This window comes from Tyto alba, unplaced genomic scaffold (genome assembly GCF_018691265.1).
Source record: "Tyto alba isolate M040663 unplaced genomic scaffold, T.alba_DEE_v4.0 Super-Scaffold_45, whole genome shotgun sequence".
NCBI lineage: Eukaryota > Metazoa > Chordata > Aves > Strigiformes > Tytonidae > Tyto > Tyto alba.
The window spans coordinates 30,229,187-30,254,513 of NW_024881321.1; the positions used below are offsets into that span (position 1 = coordinate 30,229,187).

Genomic DNA, 25,327 nt, shown 5'->3' on the forward strand with positions numbered 1-25,327 from the left:
TGTTTGGAGATACACTTGACAAAGCTCAGCAAGACAGGACCGAACAAAAATAATCCCTGCTGGAGAACAAGACTGTCTTTCCTTTGATGGCCAGCAGCCAGATTCATGAGGTCACTTCCAGTCAAATGCAATACGACGCAAGGCCGTGCCAGCAAGGGTATAAGGAGTCTCATGCCACCAGTGAAGCGGATCTACTAAGCAGTGTTTAAGATGAGGTCTTACCTCTTACACAAGAAATATGAAGTCGCTATAAAACACTAAATCCTGTTGGTTATTGCAGTGGAGTACCATGGAGAATTTATCGAGGCTCTGCCAAAACCCTGCTACGTTCCTCCTTACTGGAGCTCTGATACCAGGAAGCTCAGTGACAACATCTCTCAGCTTGCTGCCTGCTACCTGTGCAGGAAATTCCTGTTCCTCTTCTTCAGGAACTCCCGTGTCTGTCGCGTTTCCTATCAGCCAGTCTAAATGTTTTGGTGACACGCAGGAATTCCAAGATGAGGTGCTGAGAAATGTCATTGCACCCAATAATTTGTTGTTTTGACAATTGTCGCTGTGTATTAAATGTGAAAGGTAACACGTGGCTTCATGGGAGCATGTTATTTTCACTATCTGTTTTCATGAACTTTGTGGGTAGTGGTAGTTAGAGATGAACTAAGATGTTTGGTGAAATCTGATTGTAGGCCTTACTTGGCTTGGATCCAGAAGTAACTAATGGTAACTATGCATCTATTTGTCAAGCTAATATATGAAGTGTTTCCATTTCCCGTTTTCAGGCATGTTGCAAGGAACAATTTTTGGAAACTCGTTGCCTAATTAGGTACCAGAACTTGTACTCGCTTAGGTTTCGGGTGTCTAAAAATCCAACTTTATTAAAACAGTTGTCAAAATCCTGAGCCAGTCAGTGTGTTATCCCTGGTTTAGGAAGATAATTTCTCCTCCTGTGGCCTCTGGAGGCCTCACGGGTGCTTCTCCCTGTTGATTCTACAGGGAACCTGAGCAATCCCTTTGAGGAGTTGTGGTTCACTGGGCACCTGGATCCTCAGGAGGATGCGTGTGGCAAAACACAGAAAGATGCCTCCAAGTTTTAAGGCTCTGAAGGAAAATGGTGTAGTAAACCCTATAATGTAAAATATATGAGCATTATAGCAGAATTTATCCTTAAAAAGAGACCTAAAGGTGATGAATTTATTATCTCCGTAAATTTCTTACAGAGAATCTAAATGTGTAAAAGTCAGTGTGAAAGAAAAGCTATACCAAAATAATGTGTGTCTGTTTTAATGGAGTTTAAGCTCCACCTTTGTACCTACTCTTTAGGCTATGTGGTGCTTCCTAATGCTGATATATGGCAGCCACTCATCAGAAAAGCTGTAGCATACCTTTGGACAGCAGTTGTTACAATGAAGTGAAAGCTAGGATGAGGAAACTGAAATTGCATATACATTTAAATAAAATTAGCTGAAAATTACCTGTTTCACTCTGAACTTCCAAGAATGGAGATTCAGGTCCTATTCCTTTGCTGTCAGGTGTGCTTCTTTGAGCAAAAGTTGAAAAGATTCATGTTTCTTGTATTATCCGGTAACCGGTGCAGCCACTGAATGCTGCAGGAATAGGTGTAATCCTGCATGTGGGCTGTGATGATGCATCATTATTTTTTCACTTTGCTTGAAGGGCTCTGTGGATGAGATACTCTAAAATGTATATTAATTATAAAATTACTTGTATTACATGTTTGGCTGAATCTTTTGTCTGTGATTGGCCTTTAATTAAGGTTTACTGAGAATGAGATGAAAGAAATAGTGATTATATTTTGCCCTTACAAAGAATGCTTCAGCTATCGCTGTTACTATTCTCCTGCCAACCCACTTTCTCATCTGCTTTTCATCGTGTTTGAGCTAATTCTGCAGCAAGCACTGGCTGTATTCAAGAGCCTCCTATAACTTTATCAGTGCACCCAGTGTGTCAAGGCAAATCTAGAAAGGAAATAAAGTGTATTTTCTCCTTATATGCCATTTGACAGAAAAATGTATTTAGGTTTTTTTTTTTTTTTTTTTTTTAGTACACTCTCCAACTGTGTCTATAGATTAATGATATTTTATATCCTTCGTGACCATCCTATGAGGCAAGTGCTTCTGGTTAAAATGGGAGAAGCATGAAATCTCTGTTAAAAATTCTCCTGTCTGTTTCTTTTTTAGAATCCCTATTGCTAAATCAAAGCGAAGTAGCTGGGAGCTCTCTGTGCATCTAGGAGATGGAGTTTACCCAGTCACAGTTTCAAAGGATGGCTCATCATTTTCTGTAAGTTCTGCTCGTTTTTGAAGAAATTTGAAGTATTGAGTCAATGTATATTATCCTTGGCACCTACTAAAATTCTCTGTCTGTTCAGTGACTATACATAGATGTTTATTTTGTCTTCAGGCATTGCATAGTGAATTACAAAGTGAGACTCTCTATGTTAATTAAATAGTGCTAGTGTACAAAGATTTTTCTCTGCTCATGCTTGTGGAACATTTCTGTATCTACTTGTTTATTAAATTAGTTTTCTAATTAATGACCCTGTTTAGTGTCTTGTTTAGAAGTAAGGTCTTACACTCCATTTTAGATATATGAGAGCAAGAAAATAAGTGCAATGTCAACAGAAATTACATTAGTTTAGGTTAGTATTAAAAAAATGAATCAAAGAACCAAACAAGGTGAATTGAGTAATCATACTGGAATGGAATTATTCAGCACCTCAGTGGTAGAACTGTATGTGGTCATAGTAAAATGCCAGTGTTTCAAGATGTGCCTAGGTCACTTCAGATGCATGTGTAAAAACTAGTTCTTACAAATATTTGAAGATAATTACTTAAACACTTAATGTTATCAGGATGAAAGGCAGAAAGACAGATCATGACGGTAAAAGAATGGTAATGCTGTGTTCAGTAGTTCAGCTGTTCAGCAGAGTAAAGCTAGGATGCAAGCTGGTTGAATTGGAGTATTAAGAAGGTATATTTAGAGAACTACTTTTTAAGTCTCTTAATGGTGATTCCACAGCCAAACTTGAGGGTTTTTTTTTTGTTTGTTTTTTTTTGTTTTTTTTTTAAGTAGACAGTTGACTTCCATAGTGTCTGTTGACTCTTAGACAGAAGTTTTCAAAGGAGTCTAAAGAAGTCACTTAGCATCCTTGAAAAGCAGGACTGTGAGGAAACCCAGAAGTCCTCTAGTTAACCTCTGACAGCTGTTAACTCTTCTTGTGTGTCTTTATTGAAGAAATTTCTTCAACATCTGCTCCATGACATTTTTTTATAGTCATGATGTTCACACCTATGTTGCATTCAGAATCATGAGATTTCTTTGAAAAAGGATGTTTGAATTAATATTTCATATAATGAAGACAGCATTGTTTTAGTGATTCAGTTTTGCTTTGCTCTACTGTAATTTCAGTGTAGAAGATGTGATTTTTAGCTGAAACTGGTCATCTTTTTAAGTGGCTATTTTTACTTATGAGGTAATGAAAACCTAACTTTTTAAAAATCTTTTTGTTGGCCTAACTGGGGCAAGCAGATGCCTAACCAATATCCTTTTTAATACTACCTTTATCTCTGTCACACTTTTTTACATATAATCCTGGTGAATGTGAGAGTATGAAGAGAGAGCAGGGATACTTTCTGTTCCATGTGGATCCTAGGTGCACTGTAAAAAGGATATGGAGATGTTAAGTCATTGAGGTCAGCACCTTTAAAAATTTTTCTCTTGCAAGTATACTACTTTAAGTGTGAAGTCAGGCGGTCATTTTAGTCGTAACATTTGTTTTAGAAAGCTAGGAAGTCTTGAACAACTGTTTACTTAGTACCTAATACATACAGTGTTGCTCACCCTACTTCTGGAATGGTGCTTCAGTAGCAAAGGCCATGTCTGCATGCAACTTTTTACTGAATTACATTTATATAACGGCCCTAACAGACATGCTGTGAACATGCATACAACCCATTGCTCAAACAGCAAAATGTCTCTGCCACATTTCAGCCCAATTTAGAGTTGGACTGGCACTGGATTGTGGGACAGAAATAGCCCTTCCCTGGAGTAGTCATTGCCTCCAGCCTTTCTACCTTTTTTTGCAAGGTCACTATCTTAACAGCGGTCAGCCTCAAGCTGCCTGCTGCTGTGAGGAAGATACAAGGTGGCTGTGGGTGTTTCATAGGCCCTTTCTGCTGTGAGCTCAGAAATCTGATTCCCACAGCTGGACCTCCCTGAACTAGAAGTTTTGTGGAGCACAACTAATTACACAGGCATGCATCTGTGTGCATACGTGCACCCATACTTTTTGAGAGGTATACTTCAGTTTCATTTAGTCACCTAGGCTCTTGCTTATACTGGCTCACGTAATTCAATAAAGATGCATCTTTACATTAGACTGAAAGTTTACAGACAGAGGAGGCCTAAGCATCCTTTTCTGGTTTTGTCAGTATCGATTGTGAAGGTAACTAAATATACGAGCTTGTACATGAACCAGTCCCAGATTCCACTTGCAGCTGAGCTTTTGCATTCTGATTCTACCTTAACTGAGCCTTTATACTTGGGGAGACATAATTCCCTATTTGTTTCTATGTGGAAAATTTCTTAGCTGATGGATTAAATCACAGTAGGTGGATTTCACTGTGACCAGAGGTCTATCACACTTAAGGTATGGTGTATTAAAATTAACTCCTGAGCTTGGGTTTGTGAAAAGCAGGTAACTGTTTTTAAATACCAGAGTTGTTTAGAGTTACACTTATTTTTCATTGTTACTGGTTAAAATGCAGAGGGCGTTATTCTTTATCAATAATTTTCTTTTTGCTGGGGTTTTGCTGTGATTGTGCTGCAGACAAGAGAATAGTAAATACAGCACAGTATTTACTTCTAAATTATTATTTTAAAATCTTCCAAATTATTATTCAAAGCTTTACAAAGGCAAAACAACTGCCTTAAAACTTCAAAGTAGAAAAGTCAAAGACTAGAAACAAGAAATCTTGATTCTGACCAGGAGGTATAGCATACCATCAGAAAAAAAAAAATGGGGAAATCCAAAGCTTGCTTTGTTAACTTTGCTGTCAGAAACACAAGCCTCACTTTTTGAACTTCTATATTTAATTTTTGCTATTAAGTTGGTGTGACATGGGCTCCTGACTTTGTGGGTTATGTCCCCTTGTGGCTTGTGACAAAGATAGCTGAGTCTGTGGTGCAGTTAGATAGCTCAGTGGGAGGGCCACCTTCACATTCCCCTTCAGAAATCTACTCCTGCTGCAAACTGTGCATTGCAGCAGCAGTGTTCGCATCCTGATTTACTTTATTTACCACTGGGACTCTTCCAACAGTGACTCCTTTCTTTTTTCCTTAACTCTTCTACTCTTGCCAGCTGAAACCTCACCACCTCACAGTGTGCAGTGCTTTGCTCTCTGTGCGGGGAGTGTGAGCAGCAGGCTCCTCCATGGTTCCTGCTGTTTGCGAGTAGATCATTCATCAGCATTTCGGTGTATGGGTCATCTGTAGTTTTCTTCCTTTATCATGAGAATCTTAATGAACTGCGCAGTGTTAACTGCTCTTTGCTGCTCTTTATTTTTCAGGATTTTGAGTTTTGTAACCATCTGTTTTTAACCACTTTATTTGTAACAGAGGTTCTTGATGCAAGCTGGCTTTAGACTACTTTAGAGGTCTTGCTTCCCCAAACTGAAGGACTTGTAAGTGGCCAAGAGTGAGCAGTATTGTTTGCCTAAAGCAGTGCAAATAAAAATAATAGTTTTGTTTCCAGTAGAGGTCAAAAATTTTCATGTATGATAATTTGTTATTTTTTTCTTTTAAAATAGAAGTATTTCTACTGCTATTCTGAAGCCAGCAACATATTTGCTAGTACTTACGTTTGTATAAAATCAGTGTGCTAGAATTTTCAGTATCACAGTTGTTTCTCGTGATACCCTATCAACATAACAAACACTAAACTATTAAAAGAATCTAGTGACCTGACTTGAGAATTAAAATTTAGCAACTTTGAGATCTGCTTGCTTATATACCAAGAACTCACCAACTAAATTAATGTACATGTCATCTATTCTGTTTTCTTTGCTCTTTGTCCTATATATTAATTGCTAGAAGAATCTTTAAGCTGACTGCTTGTTGCAGATATCCATTTAGTTCTTTGGAGGACAGATGGTCAGATTCTGGGCTTTGATTACTATTCTTCTTATGCTTAAAATTTTTCCTCTCATCAGTGGAGTTAAAGATCTTACAAGCAAGATTACTGCTAAAATAGAATTTGAAGGAAGAATACCCTCCTTTACTTGAGACTAATGCAAAACAGCAACAAACAGCCCAGTAGCATCCCGCCACCAAACTTTGGAATCTTTTGTTTACTTCCATTTCAGACAGAAATCTTTTTCATCTTGCCATTTTCGATTGCCAGTCTGGCTGTGAAATGTGTTTATTTTATAATTTCATTGATACAAAGACTTGATCCGGTTTTGCTGATGAAGATTGGAGTCTGTTTGTTCTTTACAAAGCTTGAGTGTTCTTCAGAGTACCGGTGGGTGGGGAAGACAAAAGCAAATGGGAACCTGCATATATTGAGCAAACCTGATAGCTGTGTGGTTTCCCGGCGCTCTACTGAATTGAGCCTTCAAAGCCAGATGTCAACCACCAAGGATGCTCTGGATCCATGCGATGGTGGCACTGTTGCCTATTCATAGACTTCCTTTCCTGGCTGCTCACAGCCAGCGTGGAGTCCCTTTGCTAATGGTATGCTGGATGGGAGCTGCCCTCCCCAGCCGCACTGTGAGCAGCCCTTTGGCCATCGGTGTGCGTAGGACTTTGGAGTCACGGTCAGCCGTGAATCGACCTTCTCCAATGTGGATGAATTTCATGTAGGTAATACACTTAAAATATATAATAAAAATAATAGCAAAGAATGTAAGTGGCCTAAGCAAGGGAATACATAAATACATTGGATCACGTATCCAATAATAAAGTTCAATTTATTGGATCCACCACTGTATAATTTTAATTCAACAAAAGAATGAAAGAGAAGTTATTATGTGACTGTAGAGCAATCTTGTCACTGCTGTGATCCACCCTCCTTACTTACTTCAGTATTCTTCAGTTTTATTTTTCTGTTATGAATGTCACTCTAATTAGACAACTAAAGAAGAGTTGTATTAACATCTTTGTGCTGGTGGAGGTGATAGAAAAGGGATGGGTCATCTTGATTTTTGTCTACACCTCTGCTTTCACAAAAGCAGTGGATGAATCCAAAGGCTCAAATGATGAATACCGGCAGTAAGTAATTTCACTTTAGGAGATACAGTCCTGTTTCTTCTTGTTTGAAGCTCGTTGTTCTATACATAGGTTGAGGACCTAATTTTAGTACAGCAAGGAATTTGTAACTGTATTTTATGCAATAAACTGCTTTCTTGAAAACCTCTTTGGCATAATCCATTTTCTGATTCTTTGCTATAGTATAGGAATCCTCTGTCTTGAGAATTCTTTATTGCGGATTTGCAAGATTCCTCTGTGAGTAATTGTTGTTCTCCTTTTCATGTTTGAAAACAGCCCCTTCTGTTAGGGTTCTTCATCTCTGTAGTGGGTGCATATCTTCCCAGACCACTTAGCCTCATCTTCTCAGTTGACGAAGAATTTCCAGATGTTTTCAGTTATAAAGTAGCTTCTTATCATTGAAGTTGTGGTGAATGAAAGTTGTTTGTTTTTTTTTTTTTTTAAGTGTAAGGTGAAATAGTTCAGAAGTTACTTTGAGCGAATGGAAATTCGATCTATTTCCAGAGGGATGTGTATAGGTCAAACACTGAATAAGAGGAGTAGAGAAAGCTTAATTACTTTTTTCAGATTGCTACTAGAATGGGCTACCATTTTCATAAAATATTAGATCACTTCCTAAATTCAAATTTAAGAACAGGTAAATATAGTACAGACATGAAATCTCTGAAAAATTTGTGCAACATGTTCAGCCCAATGAGAAATAGATTAATGAATGTTTAAAATAGTTTTTAGGAAAAGTGAATGTTTTTTTGCTCTGTCTTTTTCATGAGAAGTAAGGAATTTATTAGATATCTGTGTAGGTGGAAAATTGGCTTGTGTACATTTCAATATTTGCAAGAAAAACCTATTGTATAGTACATAAATGACAGCATAAAAATACAAATCTAAGTCATTACTGTCATCATTATTTGAATACATCCTGTATCATCAGCATGGAGTAGATAAGTGTTATCTGTATGCTTTAATTTAGTTAATGAATTCATGTATATCTAGTTATGATTAAGCTTTGACTTCAAATTAAAATGTAATAAACGTTTAATTAGGAGAATGTTGCTATATGAATTTGCTGTAAATTTTATGACTGAGGGGTAGGTTGATTATAAAATTACTTTGGGAAATATTTTCATTGTTTTGTGAATTTTCTTCAGGGGGAGGAAAAAATGCTTAAGAAGAATTGTCACCCACAATCAAACTAGATGCAACTGAAGTATGCAAAGTATCAAGTGTAAAAAGGAAGAGTATAATGTAAAATAAGAGCAATGATACAGAAAGTTGCTGTAAGCAAACGTAGTCCACATTTAATTCCTTAAACACAGATGTGAATGGAGTAGGATCATAGTTCAGTGCATATTAAGTTCTGTCTTTCCAGTAGTTCATGTAGAAGAGTAACATTGCCCAGCCTAATCAGTCTAAGATTAAGATCTTGTTAAGAGAATCAATAAAATACCAGAATTATTATTACTAGTATTTTACATTTCTGGTGTGCTTCAGGCACATGATAATATATAACTAATCGGTCATATAAAAGAAATATGAGGGCTGTATTAATAGAGATGAAATGTGAATACCTGTAGGAATTAAAACAGTAAGGGGGTAGCCAGTAGAGATACAAATTAACATATAGCCCCAGGAGCAGTAAATGAAGATTTTTCTGCTTAGTCTAGGTCTAAATATATAATAATATGTATCAGAATGTTATATTACATTTGTGGAATAAAATATAATGTTATTCCAATGTCTGTATTGGTCTGAATGAAGGGAAAGTCTGTAAAGGCACAAGTGGAGGGAGCAGGTCAGTTAGATAATCCTTACAGCCATAAGCAGAAAACTTTTCCTGCCTTTTTACAAGTGGTTTATATTTCACTTGCAGAGTAGCGCACAAATTCTTCATTGCAGTACACGTGCAAACAAAACTCTTCATTAGCAAGTTCTATAGGTTGTATACCTGTAGGATGTTGTCATTCTAGAGGCTGTGTACCTGCTTTCACTCTTTTAATTCAGGTTCAAATCCAGAGCGTTTTCTGCAGGTAAGACTTTGGTGGTTCGTGTGATGGCATTTTAACGCGGTATGCGTACGCTAGCCCTGTGGCGAGAGCTGAACCCGCGATTTCCACCCTTGCGAAGCACCACAGTTATCGCTGGGCTGTAGTAGTGCTCCTACTTGTTGGCTGACACTGTGGCTTTACAAATCCTGCATTCCTTTCTGTACACTGGCAGGGTGGAGGCTGCCCCATCCTATCCTGATGGGGTGGGGACAGTTTCTCCCGGGAGGCAAGCACTGTCCTTGAGTCCTTCAGTCTGAGGAGAGCACTGATCCTTGTGTTCTGACAGTGGGCAAGTGCTTTAGTTGCTACGTTTCTGTGGCTGCTGACTTTGTGTTTTTTGAACTAAAGTGGTCTTGGCCTCACTATCTTGTAAACTCGGTGTTTCTGGTTTGCATTTCCACTCTACTGCCTTGAGTCTCTCAGAGAATTTAGTTGCTGGGACACCTTAGATGAGATAGAGGTAAAAATGTTTAGGTAGATATTAAATATACTCATATAATATTGTATGTACTTGTATTAGGTGTGCTTGCGTACTAAGAGAAAAGAGCAGCAAAATGTATCTGAATTACATGTTTTTTTAAATACAATGCCAGTTTAGCAGTAAGTATGTGTAAGGGACTGGTACAGTGGGTGCGTGTTTGCTTTGTAAAGAGAGATTGTTGGTGTGGGTTTGTGTACCTTAAATTAGTTTATTCACACAGTACTCCATAAGCATATAGAGAAAATATCTACAAGGTTGAGAACTAAAAATGACATGAAAAGTGATTAATTAATTGTGTAATTTTAAATACGCTCTCCCCTCTATGTTAGGGCAGCATAATAGCTTGTTTATAGTAGTTTTTGGAGATTTGCAGTTCTGCTGCAAAACTCACAGTAACATATGGTCTGGCACTGGTATGTAGCCTACAAGAAATGTTTACAAAGAAAATGCAACGAAAGGTCTGAAATGCTGAAAAGTAAAATATTTTAAAAGCAATCGTAGTCAGTATTTATTTTCCTTGTGTTAGAATAGACTTCTCTTCATTGTTTTAAAGCATGGTTCTTAGAAGGCAGAGAAGGAGCTAGGTTTTTACAATGATTAATTCTAATTACCTAATGAAGGTTTTTACCTACCCAGGTGGTTTCATAGGATGGATTGCTGTGGTATGAAAATGGACACTTATGTTCTGCCATGGGTCACGATCCAAGGATTCCAGGAATTCCAGTGAACAATAAACTGAATTATAAATTAAATATCTGTAATGATACAGAGCAATAAAATACAATTTTCTTTCTTCAGAAAGTCTTGTTTCTGGCATAACAACATTTAAAGTGTCCTGCCACTCTTCCAGTCCTTCTGCGGTCTTTTGGCGTAAGACTGAAAGTTCCTTGGGGCATAAATGTTGTCTTCAATTAATTTGTGTGCCATGCACACTTCAGATCCGGCACCACAACATTCATATGATTATTTTCTAGTTTCTAAAATCAATGCTTACACGAGCATCACTTGGGTGCTTTTCTTTACCGTTGATTTTGCATCCAACAAAACTGGAAAGAAAAAGCCTGACCAACTCCTCCCTCCTTTCAAAAACCCCTCCAACTTGCCAACCCTCCTCCCCAAATTTTGTAGGATGAATAGATTAAAAAATGTTGTGAGCTCCTCCTGCTGGTTCATCAGTAGCAATAGTTACATTTAAAGGCATGCTAATGTAATGTTAAGAGCCTGGCTTGGCTCTTAACAAAATCCATAGTTAGCTCTGCAGCTCCTGCATGGTGTTTCATCTTTAATTCTGTTCTCTGAGCAAACCTCAGCACATTTCATATTCAGTATGACACTCTACTTTGGGATCTCTTGATGCTTTGGCATAGGGGGAACTATAAGGTCGTTTCTGCTTTGAGTTGATTTCTCTGCTCTAAATTTCTTTGCTGCTTTTTTCCCCCTTTAATTTAATTTTTAAGTAAGCCAGACTATTAACGTTACTTTAATGTAGCTTTTATGGCTTATGAAAAATAATGCTGCTGTAGTGGATAGATGTGCGTCAGCTGTGACTAAATGTTTTGATGTAGTCTTCTCAAAAGATAGACTAGAAGAGCTTTCCTTTGAAATATGTGAAGCAGTTTTAGACACAGCTTCTCAGATGGATCTAATTAGTCTTTCATATGGACTGGATGTCCGTTTGTTGCAGCTGAATTCTCATTTCATTCACCCATAACTGGAAACACCTCGCTTCAAACATGTTTCTTCAAAGAAAGGAGGGTTTAGGGTTCCATGTTTTATGGCTTTTTGATGTTGGTTTCCCTTTAACTGAGAAGACCTTATGTTTATACAACTGTTATTATTAAGAAAACATAGCTTTGTTCGTGAGAGTTCATTCGGTATCAATGTTGGCTATTGGTAGAAGTTGGAGATCTGTGGAATAGATCTTGCTATGCGAGACTACTGGGACAGCTGTATGTGTGGCTATTAAGCTCGTTGTAAGGAAGATTTGAATGCAAGCAGGATAAAACCAGGGAACCTGGATTGTGAGAGGATGAAAATTAAGATTAGAGGTACAAATAATGAGGCTCATCAATGGATAGCAGTCAGATTTATTATTTATATGCAGCAGTCACCAAAGAGACGTTGTCCTCTGTACTGTTCCCCATTTAGGATGCATTTACATGGCACAGCTTAGTATGGTACAAAGGAACCTGTGCTGACTAACCTAGTTTGGGCAGCACTGCCCAAACGCAGCTGTACTGCTCCCGGTTGAACCAGCTTGTTTAGAGCTGGCACGCACAACTCCATGTGTCACTGCACTGTGCTGTGCCATGTCGTGACACCTCTGCAACAAAGAATATCATGGAAACTGTAGTGGTAAGTGTCTGATTGATCAGTGGAAAATATTCAGTGAATGATACTTGAATACTGCTATGGTTGGGTTGATGCTTTAAGGAAAATGAGTGGGAGGAAGACAGTGACGGATGCTCTGCCTGTGTCTGTTCCCCACTGACTGCTTTGCGGTCACAGTGTCCTTTAGGCTAAAGGGAGCTAGTTTGCAGAAACAGGCCAATGGTGCTGGATTTACCTCTCTGCTTCGCAGCAGTGTAGCTGAAACTGGTTTTGCCTCTGGAGATTATTGTTGACCTCTTCTCTTCCTTGTCAAAGGAAGGGCAGTCCAGCCCAGCTGCCTCAGATGGTGGCAGCTAGGACACGTTGGTAAGAGGGGAGTGTTTGATGTGGCAGCCTGCGAGCTTTCCAGCATTAGTGGAACTGGTCTGTCTGCAGGATTGTCTTTTGGGTCGCTGTTAACTTGTCCACATCAGTAACTCCAGCAAACTTGCGTGTCTGCTAGGAAACTCTCACTGCAACACTTATTCCTGCCCCTAGCCTCACCCAGTCATTTCCTCCTTTTGCCTCTCACTATGTCACCCTCATTTCTTAAATACGCTGCTTGCCTACAGGTGGCTTTCTGTTCCTCATTTGCCCTCCAAGACATCAGGTCTGGATCTGCTGTGCAGTCATTCACATATAGGTTGGCCAGCTCAGCTGCTGGGTGGCAACCAAATTGTCCTTGTCTGTCCCAGAACTGAAGGCGGGCGCTCATTTTTTTCTCTATGCAGCTTCTCATTCTCATAAAACCTAAAGGAATTATAGTATCTTTGATTAATACTGACCAGTCAGTGGGTTCAGAAGTTGAGTGTGTGATGGGGATTTAGAGGAGGGACTTGCAAATAGGCACTGCGTTTTGTTAAACTCTTCTTCCGTTTAACATCAGGCTAAAGGTACTGTTGTTGAAAGGGTTAAGAAAGAGAACAAGGTTCTGAATGCAGGAGGAGAGATATGATTTTAAATTATTAAAAATGAATTGCATCACTATCTGTGGCTCATACAGAGAATAAAAAAGGAACGTGATTTAAGTAGTCATAATCTACTGCCAGTGGTTTATTTAATTTTCCAGAGAAAGCCTACAGATCTCAAGGACATACCATAAATTAAAATCAACTGGAAACTAATAGACCTATAGCTCCATAATTCTAGAACTATTTCAGGTAATATTGTATGCACCAATCTTTATTTCAAAGGTTGTTGTTGCAGTTCCAAAATCACTTAGGTTTAAGGAATGCCAGATGTCAGGTGTGCATTTTGCAATAGCATTAACTATGTGACTGAACAGTGTGTTATGTAGACCAGTTCTGGGCATTTTCCATGGTTTATGTAGTGATGGGGACTGTTGTCTATAGACCTTTGTTTCATTTGTTATGGAAATGTAAAGAGAGGCAGTGTACTGGGGGGGAGGGTAGGAAGAGAAGGGTCACTCTTGTGGTTAAAGGGTGCTGTGTGCTGACTTCTATCCCTGCCTCTGCCAAAGTCTTTCAGAGGTGCTAGCCAAATCTTTCTAAATGCAGTCCAAACCATACTTTCTAAATACAGTCAGTTCTGTATGGTCTTCATTCTCTGGGCCTCGGACTGCACACTAGAATCATGGAAATGCTGAATACTTACAGCTGCTGGAGAGATCACCACTATCAGAATATTTAAAGGTACAAAGGAAAGTACTCTGCTGTATCAGGTTTCATGTGCATCATCTATTTCGTATGGCCTTTTCAAACTGTACAGTCTGTTGATGTCTCACCTCTAGTAAATGGTGTGAGATGGTGGGAATGCAGTGAAAATAAATGGATGTTTCTCTAATGTGAAAGAGTGGAATACTATGGGCTTAGGGAGACATGAAGAGTAAAATGTAGGAAACAGTACTTCTATCTATGGACTAAGACTTGAATAGCATGCAGTAAGCCTACCTGAACAATTTGGAGACTAGTTTCATTAATGAATATCATTCAGTAATGTGTCCACAGCATCTGAATCTGTTTGAAGTGTGTATACAAATAAGATGAAGCCAGGTAGTGCTTCATAGCTCAAATTTTATCAGTTCATGATATTCACAATCACACAAAGTTGTGTTTGCGTTTAACAACTCTGTGTGTGCGTGTGAGAGAACTCCCTGTGTTCTTATGTAATAGTTCTTCCTCTGTCCCCTACCCCCCAGTCCCTTCCGATTCGTTTTGTAGTGTAATGCTCCCAGGATTTGTTAGCTGGATTAGATCTGTTAAGGTCATCGTATGGACCTCTGCAGTGAGCTGAGAGTGTGATTGCTGGTAAGTCTGCCATTTTTTGCCCAGCACAGTAATAGCAATGAACAGTAAAGGTCAGGTATTTGATTTTTATTCCAGACTCCGTTTCTAAGGGGTGATCAAGCATTCAAAGATTGTGCCTCTTCTGCACGTTTGCTCCTTTTTGCTCACTGCTACTAATGCATCATTTTTTCAAGTTCTGCCTCTTCCCAGCTTGTCTCCTTGTTCGGGTTTAATTCTTCTGGCTAGTCCTACTTTACACCTCTCGGTCTTCTCACCTGGTCCATGGTCACTGTCTGGCCAGTCTGAGTCTCCCCTTTGGACTTAAACATCACTTAGCAATCAGTCTTGGTTCTCTTCTAGGGGACCTTCTCCCATATAGGGGTGTCCTGCTCCACAAGCCTCCAGGCTTTCATCCATGCATTGGTCCTCATTTCCATTTTCTTTTCCCAGGGCCTCAGCATTGGTTTTGCTTGTCCCATTTCTTCTACCTTATTATTTGTATGGCTAGCCCTTTTTCTAAGATAGATCACTCACTCCTTAGATAGTTCCCTCTTTTCCTTCATCCTGTGCTTCTAGCCCCTTCTTCCTTGCACAATCAGTGCATGCTTCCATCTCTTCCATTCTCTGGATTGGGTTTTATATGTTTCTATTACCACTTCCATTTCCTTTCTCAATTTTTAGTCTTCTGGCTCAGTGAGTCCCCCACACCTTACTACTTGCTCCTCCTTTTCCTCTCCATCTTTCCTGTACCTCCTTCACTGATACTTCCAATCTTTGTTCCAGTCTGCTTTATCCAGTCAGGGGTCCAGCCCTCAGTGTCCAGTTTTTATTGCTTGTGGGTTGTTTATACTGCTGCTTCTTCCTTTGGTGCTCAGCCCTAGCAAGAGTAAGCATTGAAACCACTGAGGGGACAGTCCTATTAGGTTTATACTTGACCTGGTATTCTGCAATCCAAAACCACAATTTCATGGAAAGCTGTGTTCACCCCTGGGCTGGTACATGTTAACTACAAGGAAGTGTCTTCTACAAATGTAGCTGTGAAGTGTGGTGACCTACAGATACAGATAAGATTTAGGTTTTTGAAATGTGTAGAACTTGTCCAAAGTTACACATTTTACAGGAGGATGGTAGAGGTGCATTCTAGCAGTTTCACTTCCCAGGCAGATTTTCAAGGCTCTGTTCCAAATCCTAAAGCAGATGTTGCAGCCTGTCATAGAAAAGTGAATAGAATTTAGTAATGTGACCAAAAATGTATTCTTGTTCTGTGTCAGAAATGGCTGTGTATTTCTCTCTGAAATTTGCCCTTTCTAAAATCACTTCTAAATGACCGTTCAGTCTAAATAGAGTTCATCTGAGTTGTAAGAAAGTGAAAATACAGTGTGGTGATTGGAGGAGTTGGGACAACTTTGGCACTAAGGCTCTTCCCTTCCCCCTCCCGCTGTAGATCTGTGTCCCGGACCCATGCTTTTTGGCAGGCTCTTCATCTGCTCCTCCCGTGCTCCTTCTGTCTTCATTCCAACCTTGTCTTTCTGTTGTGGCTGCCCTCTTGTTTCCACCATCTAACCTCAATCAGCTGTTTCCTTTATTGCTGTAATCGCTGTGTATTTTCACACAGTGACCTCTTTGTCACTGTTGGAGCAGCCCAGCTGTTTGATGGTAACAGACTAGTTTGCATGCACAGTTTATCCCCTTTTAATTTAATATTTTCTCCTAGCTGATGGGGAGGAGAGAAATAGTTTAATGAAAAGTGCATGTGGTTAAACTGGCATCTTTATTTTGGTGTCGGTGAGCTTTGCATGTTGTTAATTTATAATGAACATACTTCTGAGTAATTTAGGGTCTTTTATATTAGTTTTATAATTCAAACTCTCACAGGAAAGCTATATTGATGGCGAATAAGCATAATAGAAACACGGAATGGTTTGGGTTGGAAAGGACCTTTAAAGATTATCTAGTTCCAATGCCCCTGCCACAGGCAGGGACATCTTTCACTAGATCAGGTTGCTCAAAGCCCCATCCAACCTGGCCATGAACACTTAATAGGCAATAAGCAAGAATGAAGACCAATTTTGTTGTTTAGAGATAACAGCAATAAATGAAGAGGAGGATAGAGATAGATAATATATTCAGATCTCAGGCAACTGAGAGCCTGGACCTCCTTTGTTTAGCAGTTAAACAGACCAAGAACAAAACCAACCAGAATAGGATGCCCCTGAGCAAGACAGCAGCAACTCTTAAGATAAAATGGGGAGAAATAGAACCCTCTCCCTTACACAGCTAATGGATTTTTCCTAGCCTTGGCAAAGGAAAACTTTCTGAAATAGGTGAGTTAACAGGAACAGAGGGGAGAGGGCCAAGGGATGGTCATTGTCAGTTACAATCAATCCGTCTGTCAATCTACCCAGCCAAAGTCCGTGGTGAGATCAAATCATGTTGGCCCGTTCTGTGGGCTACATCTTCAATCCAAAGGGGATTTAAAGTTGCTAAGGCTGGCCCTGCAGACTACAAGTACTCATTAATTGTTTTATTGTAATTTATGTCATAAATCACAGTATGTGGTTTTGCTTTGTAAAAATGTGCTTGAAACAACTGAAGTGCTAGATGGCCTTAAGAATGAATGCTTTTAGGAGCATTACTGAGTGAGATCTTTTGAATCTGTTGAACAATTTGTATTTCCAACAGAAGCTGTTTCAATAGCTAAGGGTGTGCCCCAGAAAGTTCAACATTAGTAATGCTTTCCAGAATAGGTGGGAAATTATTTTGAAAATGGCAGTAGGAAGTATGTTCGATGTTTCACATAACTCTGGCATTTTTAAGTCATTTGGAACTGTTAACTTGCTTTACTAGATCTACCTATCTCTTTCTGTGGATATGTGCTGTTTGTTTTTATTCTTCAGCTGGAATTTTTTAATGGTCTCCATTAGTTTATCATTTTAGCAAGAGTACTTCTGGTACAGTTAGCTGGAGTGATTAACAGATGAAATGACTTCAGAGTATAAATCTTCATTTGGTTTTCTAGGTTATATTTCATCTCTGTTGTATGCCTTCCTAATTACCATCATATTTCAGTACTTAAAATTAGAATTTTAAAGCATGTATTATTAGTCTTCATTCATCAGAATGAGTGAAAGCACGTATTATTCATCAGAATTAAAAACAACATGGGCTGACATGTTATATTATTTAATCAAAATCTGATGATGTTGATTTTTCTCTCATATAGGCCTAATTATGTCTTTAAAATATTAAATCAAGAATTGTTTTAATCCATATGCCATAGTTTGGTGGATTTTTCTATTAAACTAATGTTGGGTTTCGGTGGGGTGTTTTTATTGTTGTTTTTGTTAAAACTACGCTGGTGTGTGTGGTGTTTGAACTGGAACATAGCGGTCCAGCTCTGAACCTGTATTGGTGGTGCTTGTCATTGGTGCCAGTACTGAAGAAAGCTCAATGCAAATTTTGAAATTTGGTCTTATCCCTAAGAAGTGTCTGAAAAGTAAATAAAAAGCATAGATGACTTTAGGAACAATAAGATTTACATAGAGCTTCATGACTTGAGATAATCTCTGAGTGTATCTTACTATGTTAAATCTTTTTCTAGTTAAGTAATGACATTAAAAACCAATCTGTGCAAAGCACGTAGAAGATTAATTAACATTGGAAAGAAAAGAGATGTCTGAGCCTTTCACCTGTAAGGTACCCTTTATCTCCAGCTGAGTTTGCCAGCCTTTAATGATATTTGTCATCTTCCCTAACAGGTATCTTGGAATTTTTTTCCACACTGCCCTTTATACTTTGAATGACTCCTGTAATGCCAATATCACGTATTAGTCTGTTATCCTCTCTCACCGAAGGCTTTAAATATTTGTTTGGTTTAAGCAAAAAAATAAAGACACATTCATTTAACTGGTGTAGACTTCCTTTCAGAAACAGTTAATTTAAGGGAATATTAACAAATATAAAATGTCTATTTCCAAGTTTAAGGACATTGTAAATACAGAGTTAAGGCCTATCTATTATGATGCTTTTCATATAACTGTTAGTAATGAAGAGGATATTAATTATTTCCTGCTAAAGCGAACACACACAAGGAGAGTTCTACATATAGCTTCGATATGGCTTTATGGTGCACACCTGTGGGTCGTCTTTACCTATGCAAGATATCATCTTGGCTTGCACCGTTTGATTTGAAGGAATGAATGGGTTATGTAGGCAAGGACTCTTAATGAATAGTTTCCTTATGTGGTGATCATTAGGGCATGATGGAACTGTCTGGCTTCTTTTGAATGTGAAGTAATTTAATTTTTTGCTGATGATAAAGAAATGTGATTTGGAAGAAAGGAACAGCAGAGGTCATTCTGTTTGTGCCTGTATTGTACACTGATGCTTTTTGTATGATTTTTACATGGATATTCACTCTTACATTTTTACCTATGAATTTTTGGTATATGTCTTTAAGTTCACACTTCTATAAATTCATCCTACTTAATCATGTTTTAGCACATTATTGACGAAGCATGGATTTATTACTGTTTCATAGTATCTTAAATGTCTCAATCAGGGAGAACTGTGATTTTTTTACATTCTTTTCTGTCTTCTTTGCCTGGTTGTACCTTTTGGCCTTTTTAAGAAAATATGTTTTGTGTAAACAGTCTATTGGGTTTAGATAACCTTGAGCTTCAGTGCTGTAGGAATTCTGCCCTGAGTTGCATGCTGTCCTTTACCTTATATGGAAACCTTATCATTAGTAGTACAGTCTGCTGTGGAAAACTAGGATGTTTTTTCTCATTGTTCCACTGTAAGGCATCTGTATTTAAAATAGTAAGGATAATCTCCATTTTGATTGCATGCATCCAAGTCTAAGAAGTATTTCTTGGATTATTAGTGGTGGTTGGAGTATGTCTTACTTTAAAAGAAGTGATTTTTGCAACACTAGAGATAAGATAGACTTTTTTTATTGTTCTGTTCTTGAGGTTTTTGTTTTGTTTCTGTAAATTTAAGGGTAATATGGTTTTATTAAATCATTTGCATTATACTGCATGACAGAGGAAATGGAACTTTTACAGATGTGACCTATTAACAGTTTAGGTATCAGTTCTAATGCAGTGAAATGGCTTATTTGTATCATGGAAAGTTCTAAAATTCTTGTGCTGTTACTGAAACTCCATGGTACATGCAGCTTTATAATTTTGTTACCCAGTTTACTGGAAATAGGTGACCAGTGGTTTTAACTGCATGAGAAAGTATTTAAATGTTCTTCTAATTGATCATTGATTGCTGATTGGTAAAAGGTTTCTAATGATACCAAAGTCTTTTTCATCTCACTGAGGAACTGCTGACTGTCTGGCACTTGTTACTTCATGGATCAGAAGTGTGCTTGCCTTCTAGGAAAAGCCTGCCCAAGGTTTCTCTCCACAGAAACAAACTGTTTTTTTCCCCAAAGTGCTTCAGTGTGTAAGGTCTTGGAGAAACTGTACAATTCCATATCAAAAAGTATATGCAATGCCTGCCTTAGTTGAAGCATGCCTGAGTTAGCATCTTTTTTCAGTTCTCCCTAGATTTCTGAGTGACAATGGAAATAAAGTCCATTATAATATTTTAAATTGCTTGTAGGTAGTGTACTTTGCTGTCTACGTGTCAAAGATGAGATCCATGCTCATCACTGAAAGAGCTCTTCTGGTGTCTGTCTGCCTAATGTCAGCATCCACATATCTACATGTATGAAAGCAAAGACCCTGTTGAGTGTGAAGACCACATTGCACTCAACACCCCCTACTCTGGTTTGGCCTGAGTTCAGGAGCAGAAAGAAATAGGTTCTGTCAGAGTAGGAGTAAGTTGAAAGCTCCTTTTCCTCTTCCAACTTTCTTTGTAGTGAGTTTATTGGGGATTCTTTTTGTCATCTAGGGCTGAAACCATAGTGAATGTGTAGCAGGAACTGCTAGCTTTCTGTGTTAGGGAGCCTGCCAGCAGGCAGCCCTACGCAGAGAGCATGCTTCATGTGGGACCAGAAGGGGAACTTTACCTGATTTGGGTTGAAGGATACCACACTGTTTTTATCAAGTCTCAGAAACTTTTTTGAGGAAAAGCATGCTCTTGATGTTATCGACAACACAGCAGCAGCATCTGTGTAAATGACACAGTCATGTCATTTCAAGGAAGGACAAGTGGTACCTTCTTGTGGAGAGAAATATTTGTCTATGAACTATTCATACCTGAAGCAGGCAGATCTCCCAGGCAAATGGACTCTGCATGGAAAAGCTGGATTATGGGGAGTGGAACAGTGTTATGGCCGTAATCAGGAAAATCTTAAGCCTTTGGGAGCTTGATGAGAGTGAGTGCTTTGTTTTCAGGGGCATGGAGGGCTGACAGACTCCTTCACAGCAAGTAATACTGTATTAAAGCATTTTCTGTCAAGATAAAAGAAATCTATTTTATTTCTATTAGGAGATCTGGGAAGTGGAGTAAAAATTTACTCTTTGACAGTAGGGGCACTGTCTTTTGCTATTCCTGTAATTGCTGTAATTCTGGTAACAACTCATAAGACCAACAAATATTTTTCTCCTAAAACTATTACTATAGTTTTGTGACTGCCTAAACTTAAAGTGGAACTAACCTACTATAGTTTATGTCACTGCAGATACCTGTTGATGCAAGTCTCAGTTCAACTGTATTTGGCTGTGCAGGTCCAACTGAGCAAACTGAATAAAACATAGATTTCATTTTTAGGGCTACAGTAAAGCAGGATGCGCCTCAAGAAAAAAAAAAAAAAGTAAATCAATAAATAGGTGTGTGGTTTGACATACAGAGTTTGGAATTATATAAAAGGATTGATTAATTCCACATAGTTCCCATTTCCTCACATGTCAAAGTCACAGCAACAGATAAAGTAAAAGCAGTTAAACCAGGGTTCCTATTAATACAGCTCCATCTTGACATTCTTCTAATTCACAACTAGGTTAACTAGGTGAGTAAAGTACTTCAAACCCCTGTTTTCTGCCTAGATGAGCTGCTTTATTCAGTATTTTTCTGCTTCTGAAGACATAAGCTTCCTTTCTATATAACATAAAGGTAAGGAGGATTTTGCAAGTTTGAGTACTATTAACTAAGCTAATGCCTTCAGCAATAGTACAGCTACAGAATAATGTGTGTCTGTACTCAAGGTATATTTGTTTTTTATCACTTATAAGATGGTTCTGCTGTCTTTTGTCTGGAAATAAAACGTGAAGAAGAAAAAATCGGCACATATTTGAAATGAAATTTAATACTAATGTAGCTATATTATATTTTTTTTTTCTGAGTAGCAAGTAGTGTAATGGCTTGATACCTTGGAAGAACTGGAGAATTTGAAAAGAGAGATCTTTGTTTTACATTATCTGGATGCTCAGAGGAAAAAAATCTGTGACAAGTTTCCATTGTGAGGTGGCTGGAATTCTTTATATCAGAAAATACCAACACCCAGGGCCTCACTCTTAATGGCACCAAAGCTAATTCAACCCGAACAATCCCCACTTCATGAGCAGGAAGATAATAGATTCCTATAAAGAGATGTGCAGAGCTATAAAATGATCAAATGTTGCAATTATTAACAAACAGGAGACCTGTAAACTTAATGCAGTAACTGGCAGCTTCTTGGATAGAAAGTTCATCAAGCTCCAGGGGTTTAGAGAGTTTCTTTTAATTAATCATATAATTCTGAATATTCATTTTTCCCAGTCCTACTTGCCATTACTATCATCAGACACCACCTTTGTTGTGTTTATAACAAGGAAACTTCCCACAGTGAAGATCAATGCACAGCCAGGTAATTACATTTTATATGTATGTTAACAAGCTTTGATTATTTTTGTAGTGAATATAGGCGCTGCAATGCAAAATAGAGGGCTTCCTTAACTTTAAAAAAAATCTCAGATTTTGTACTATTTCTATGGAAAAGGTGGAGATCATTCATTGTAGAGAACAAGAGTTAACAGTAAACCCAAATAATGGGTGCTCTAGTTCATGGGATCTGTTGTTGCAGAATAAGTCTGTCTGAATTCAGTTTTCATAGAATTATTATTCAGGAACGTACCAAATTTTTTTCAAGACTGATGAGAAAACCAATACATAAAATAGATTTTTTTTGTGCTTTATTGTGTCATCATCTTGTAGTTATAAATATTAAATGTTAAAATTTTAGCATTTCATTATGCATTTAGGGCTTTGACAGCTGGTCTCATTGATTGTTCTAAGTATTTTGACCTTTCCTAGATTCTTTACCTGTGAAGTGTCAAAAGTGTGTATGTGTCAGTCTCCATAGCTAGAAGTAATTAATATGATCGCTTTGAAAATTGGTGTAGATAGGTAGACAGAAAAGTTTTGCTTCCTGGGTTTTCTTAAGAGCAGAAAAAATAGGCTTTTTTGTCAACTTCAGTTGTCTGTGCAGAAGGATTTTTACTGTTGTTTCTTAATATAAATCAATAAGGTCAGGGATACTTAAGTTTTCCATTCTACCCTCTTGACTACAAAGACAACAGACACTGTTTCAATTTACCCATTACAAGTTACCCTCTTCTGCTTCTCCAGTCCTTCCCCAAAGCTTTTCTGTTAGTATGCCTGCAAAACGCTGAGCCAGAGGTTGGGCAACGACCATGCTGTGGCCAGTGTTGATCACACCAAATGGTGCCTCTGCCAAGTCATCGTCTTGTACAGGCAGACACGAAGTGTTCGTGTTATGGGGAGAGCTTTCATTTGTGGACTAGGAGAGTTGATGGGTATGGCCAAGTGCAAAGGCTTTGTTTTCATGAAAATAACCCTAGCAGGTAAAAGAAAAGGTAAAGAAACCTAAACCCTGTATTATGGATTAGTGAAGTATTTTTCAGTTTTCCTTAAAGAAAGAGTGTTTGACTGTCCCCAGCCAGTAATTGGGGAAGAGGGAAGATGGTTGAGCTTAGTTCTCTAAACTTGTCCAGTATTGCCTTAATCTTAGGTGACTGTGTGGTGATAAACATGACAAAGGATTCACTGTGCATACTGAAGTATGACTTAAGAGAGTCTATTTTACATCAGATATCAAGACTCTCTTTTACATCAGACCAGGTCTATGGAAGAACTCAGTGTTGTGTGCAGGTGGTATGTTGATCTTTAATTCCTGTGGTGCCTTCATCAAAATACTGGATTAATCTTTAATGTATCTGAAAGACTTCAGGTGCTTAGCTTTTATTTATTTATTTATTAATTTTTTCCAGTAAAACTGTGTAGAGGGCTGGTACTTGCACATGCCTGGAGTTTCCAGTATCTTGCATGGGCTGAAGCGCTGGCATCCCTTTCCTACCTATTGCTGCTGACACACGATGGATTGGGTGTTTCTTCACCTTCCTTCTCCGAAGGTCATACGCTGGCACTGCCACCCGTGGGGTCACAGCTAGTGTTAGAGTTCAGCATGAGCCGTTCTCCTGTCCCCCGGTCCCGTGTGGCAAGGAGCGATTAAACCCCTTCTGTTGAAGCTCTACTGGTGCAGCGAGGAATACGAGATTCACCAGGCTAGAGACCGAATGCCTGAGCGGGAACATAGTTGCAGGCTGTGGAGCTTTGAGGCTGGAAGAAGAGCAGCCTCGGCCCTCTCTGGGACTGCGGAGAGGTTTTATCTAGTGCCTAGTTTTGACACAGAGTAAACACAACATTTAGCTTAGGTTATATGATCTTGCAGTAAGTAAAGTATAGTGTGGTAAGTAAAACCATTTTTGAGGGGCTTACGTACTTGGGTATTGCTGTTAATTTATCAACATAAAACTTGTACTTGCTCAGCATTAAGTTTTAAGAATTGCCTGAACTAAAAGCCTTTTTTTTTTTTTTTTTCTTAAAATTTAAATATAGCATATATTTAACTTATATAAAACTTACATGTAACTTATGATTTATATCAACTAAAATCAACTACTCTACTTCTTGCAGTCTTTCCAGTTCTAAAAGGACCATTCTTTCTGTAGGGGGATTAATAATGTAGGTTAGCTTGTTTCTGTAGGCATTTATTACAGCCACACAGAACAATTCCTGGAGAAGTTTTCTATTTCTTATTTAGCAGCAGTGGAAGTTGCAATTATTCTATTTACTTGGCTTTCCATTATGGCAAAGATTAATTCTTTGGACTGCGAGGAGGAAATGTTTGTTTTCTCTGGCTGCTCCTTGCATATGCTGCTCCAATTATAACTAAATATGAATATTTACTGATAAAATGGAGTATTTTTCAAGTTCAGTTAAATTGATTTTTAAGATCCAAGAGAGGCAACCCATCTTGTGTTTTGTATAATGCTATTCATTATACAGAACTAATAGAGTAGTGAATCAATAAAATATCACCGTGCATGTCAGATGAACATTATGGCTGTAAATTCTTCATCAGGAAGAATCTGTAAGGGAAAAAAAGGAAACAAAAAGCTAGATCAAAAGCGATGTGGGGAATTAATGTAGAGAAGATGAAAGGGAAGGAAACGAACAATAGGGTTGATGTAAGTGGAGGATTAAGTAAAGCAGAAGCAATCATTTTTTTATGGGACAGATGAAAAGAAATTGAGAATAATTGTTACGGGAGGTGCAAGTAGTGGCAAGTTGAAAATGACATGTATTTAATGGTGGTATGAAAACTAGGGCTTGTCCGTGATTTGTGCTATCATTCATTTCCAAGAAGTAGCTTTCTTATAGCTCTTGTAGTATCATGTGCCATTCTATCAATGGCATTCACAAAGCTTATTGTATTCTTTTAGAAGTTAAAATACTGTGCTAGCATCATTCAACATTGTTTAGCTCTGGATAACAATTTTTAAAATATTTGAAGCCAGACAGATCTTCTATTCACATCTGCTGACCCTTTGTACATGCAACACTAGGTTAACTATCTACAGCTCGTTACTTGGTATAGCTGGTAA

General features: G+C 38.3%; 1 protein-coding gene across 2 annotated transcripts in view; it reads left to right on the top strand.

The window, feature by feature from the left end:
• Window positions 1-25,327, top strand: part of PCCA (propionyl-CoA carboxylase subunit alpha) — a 304,978-nt gene that overhangs the window by 183,353 nt on the left and 96,298 nt on the right. For both annotated transcript variants that reach the window (XM_042805848.1, XM_042805846.1), the window contains one exon: window positions 2,196-2,298. In XM_042805848.1, coding sequence (XP_042661782.1) covers window positions 2,196-2,298 — 103 coding nt within the window. The remainder of the gene's footprint in view (window positions 1-2,195; window positions 2,299-25,327) is intronic.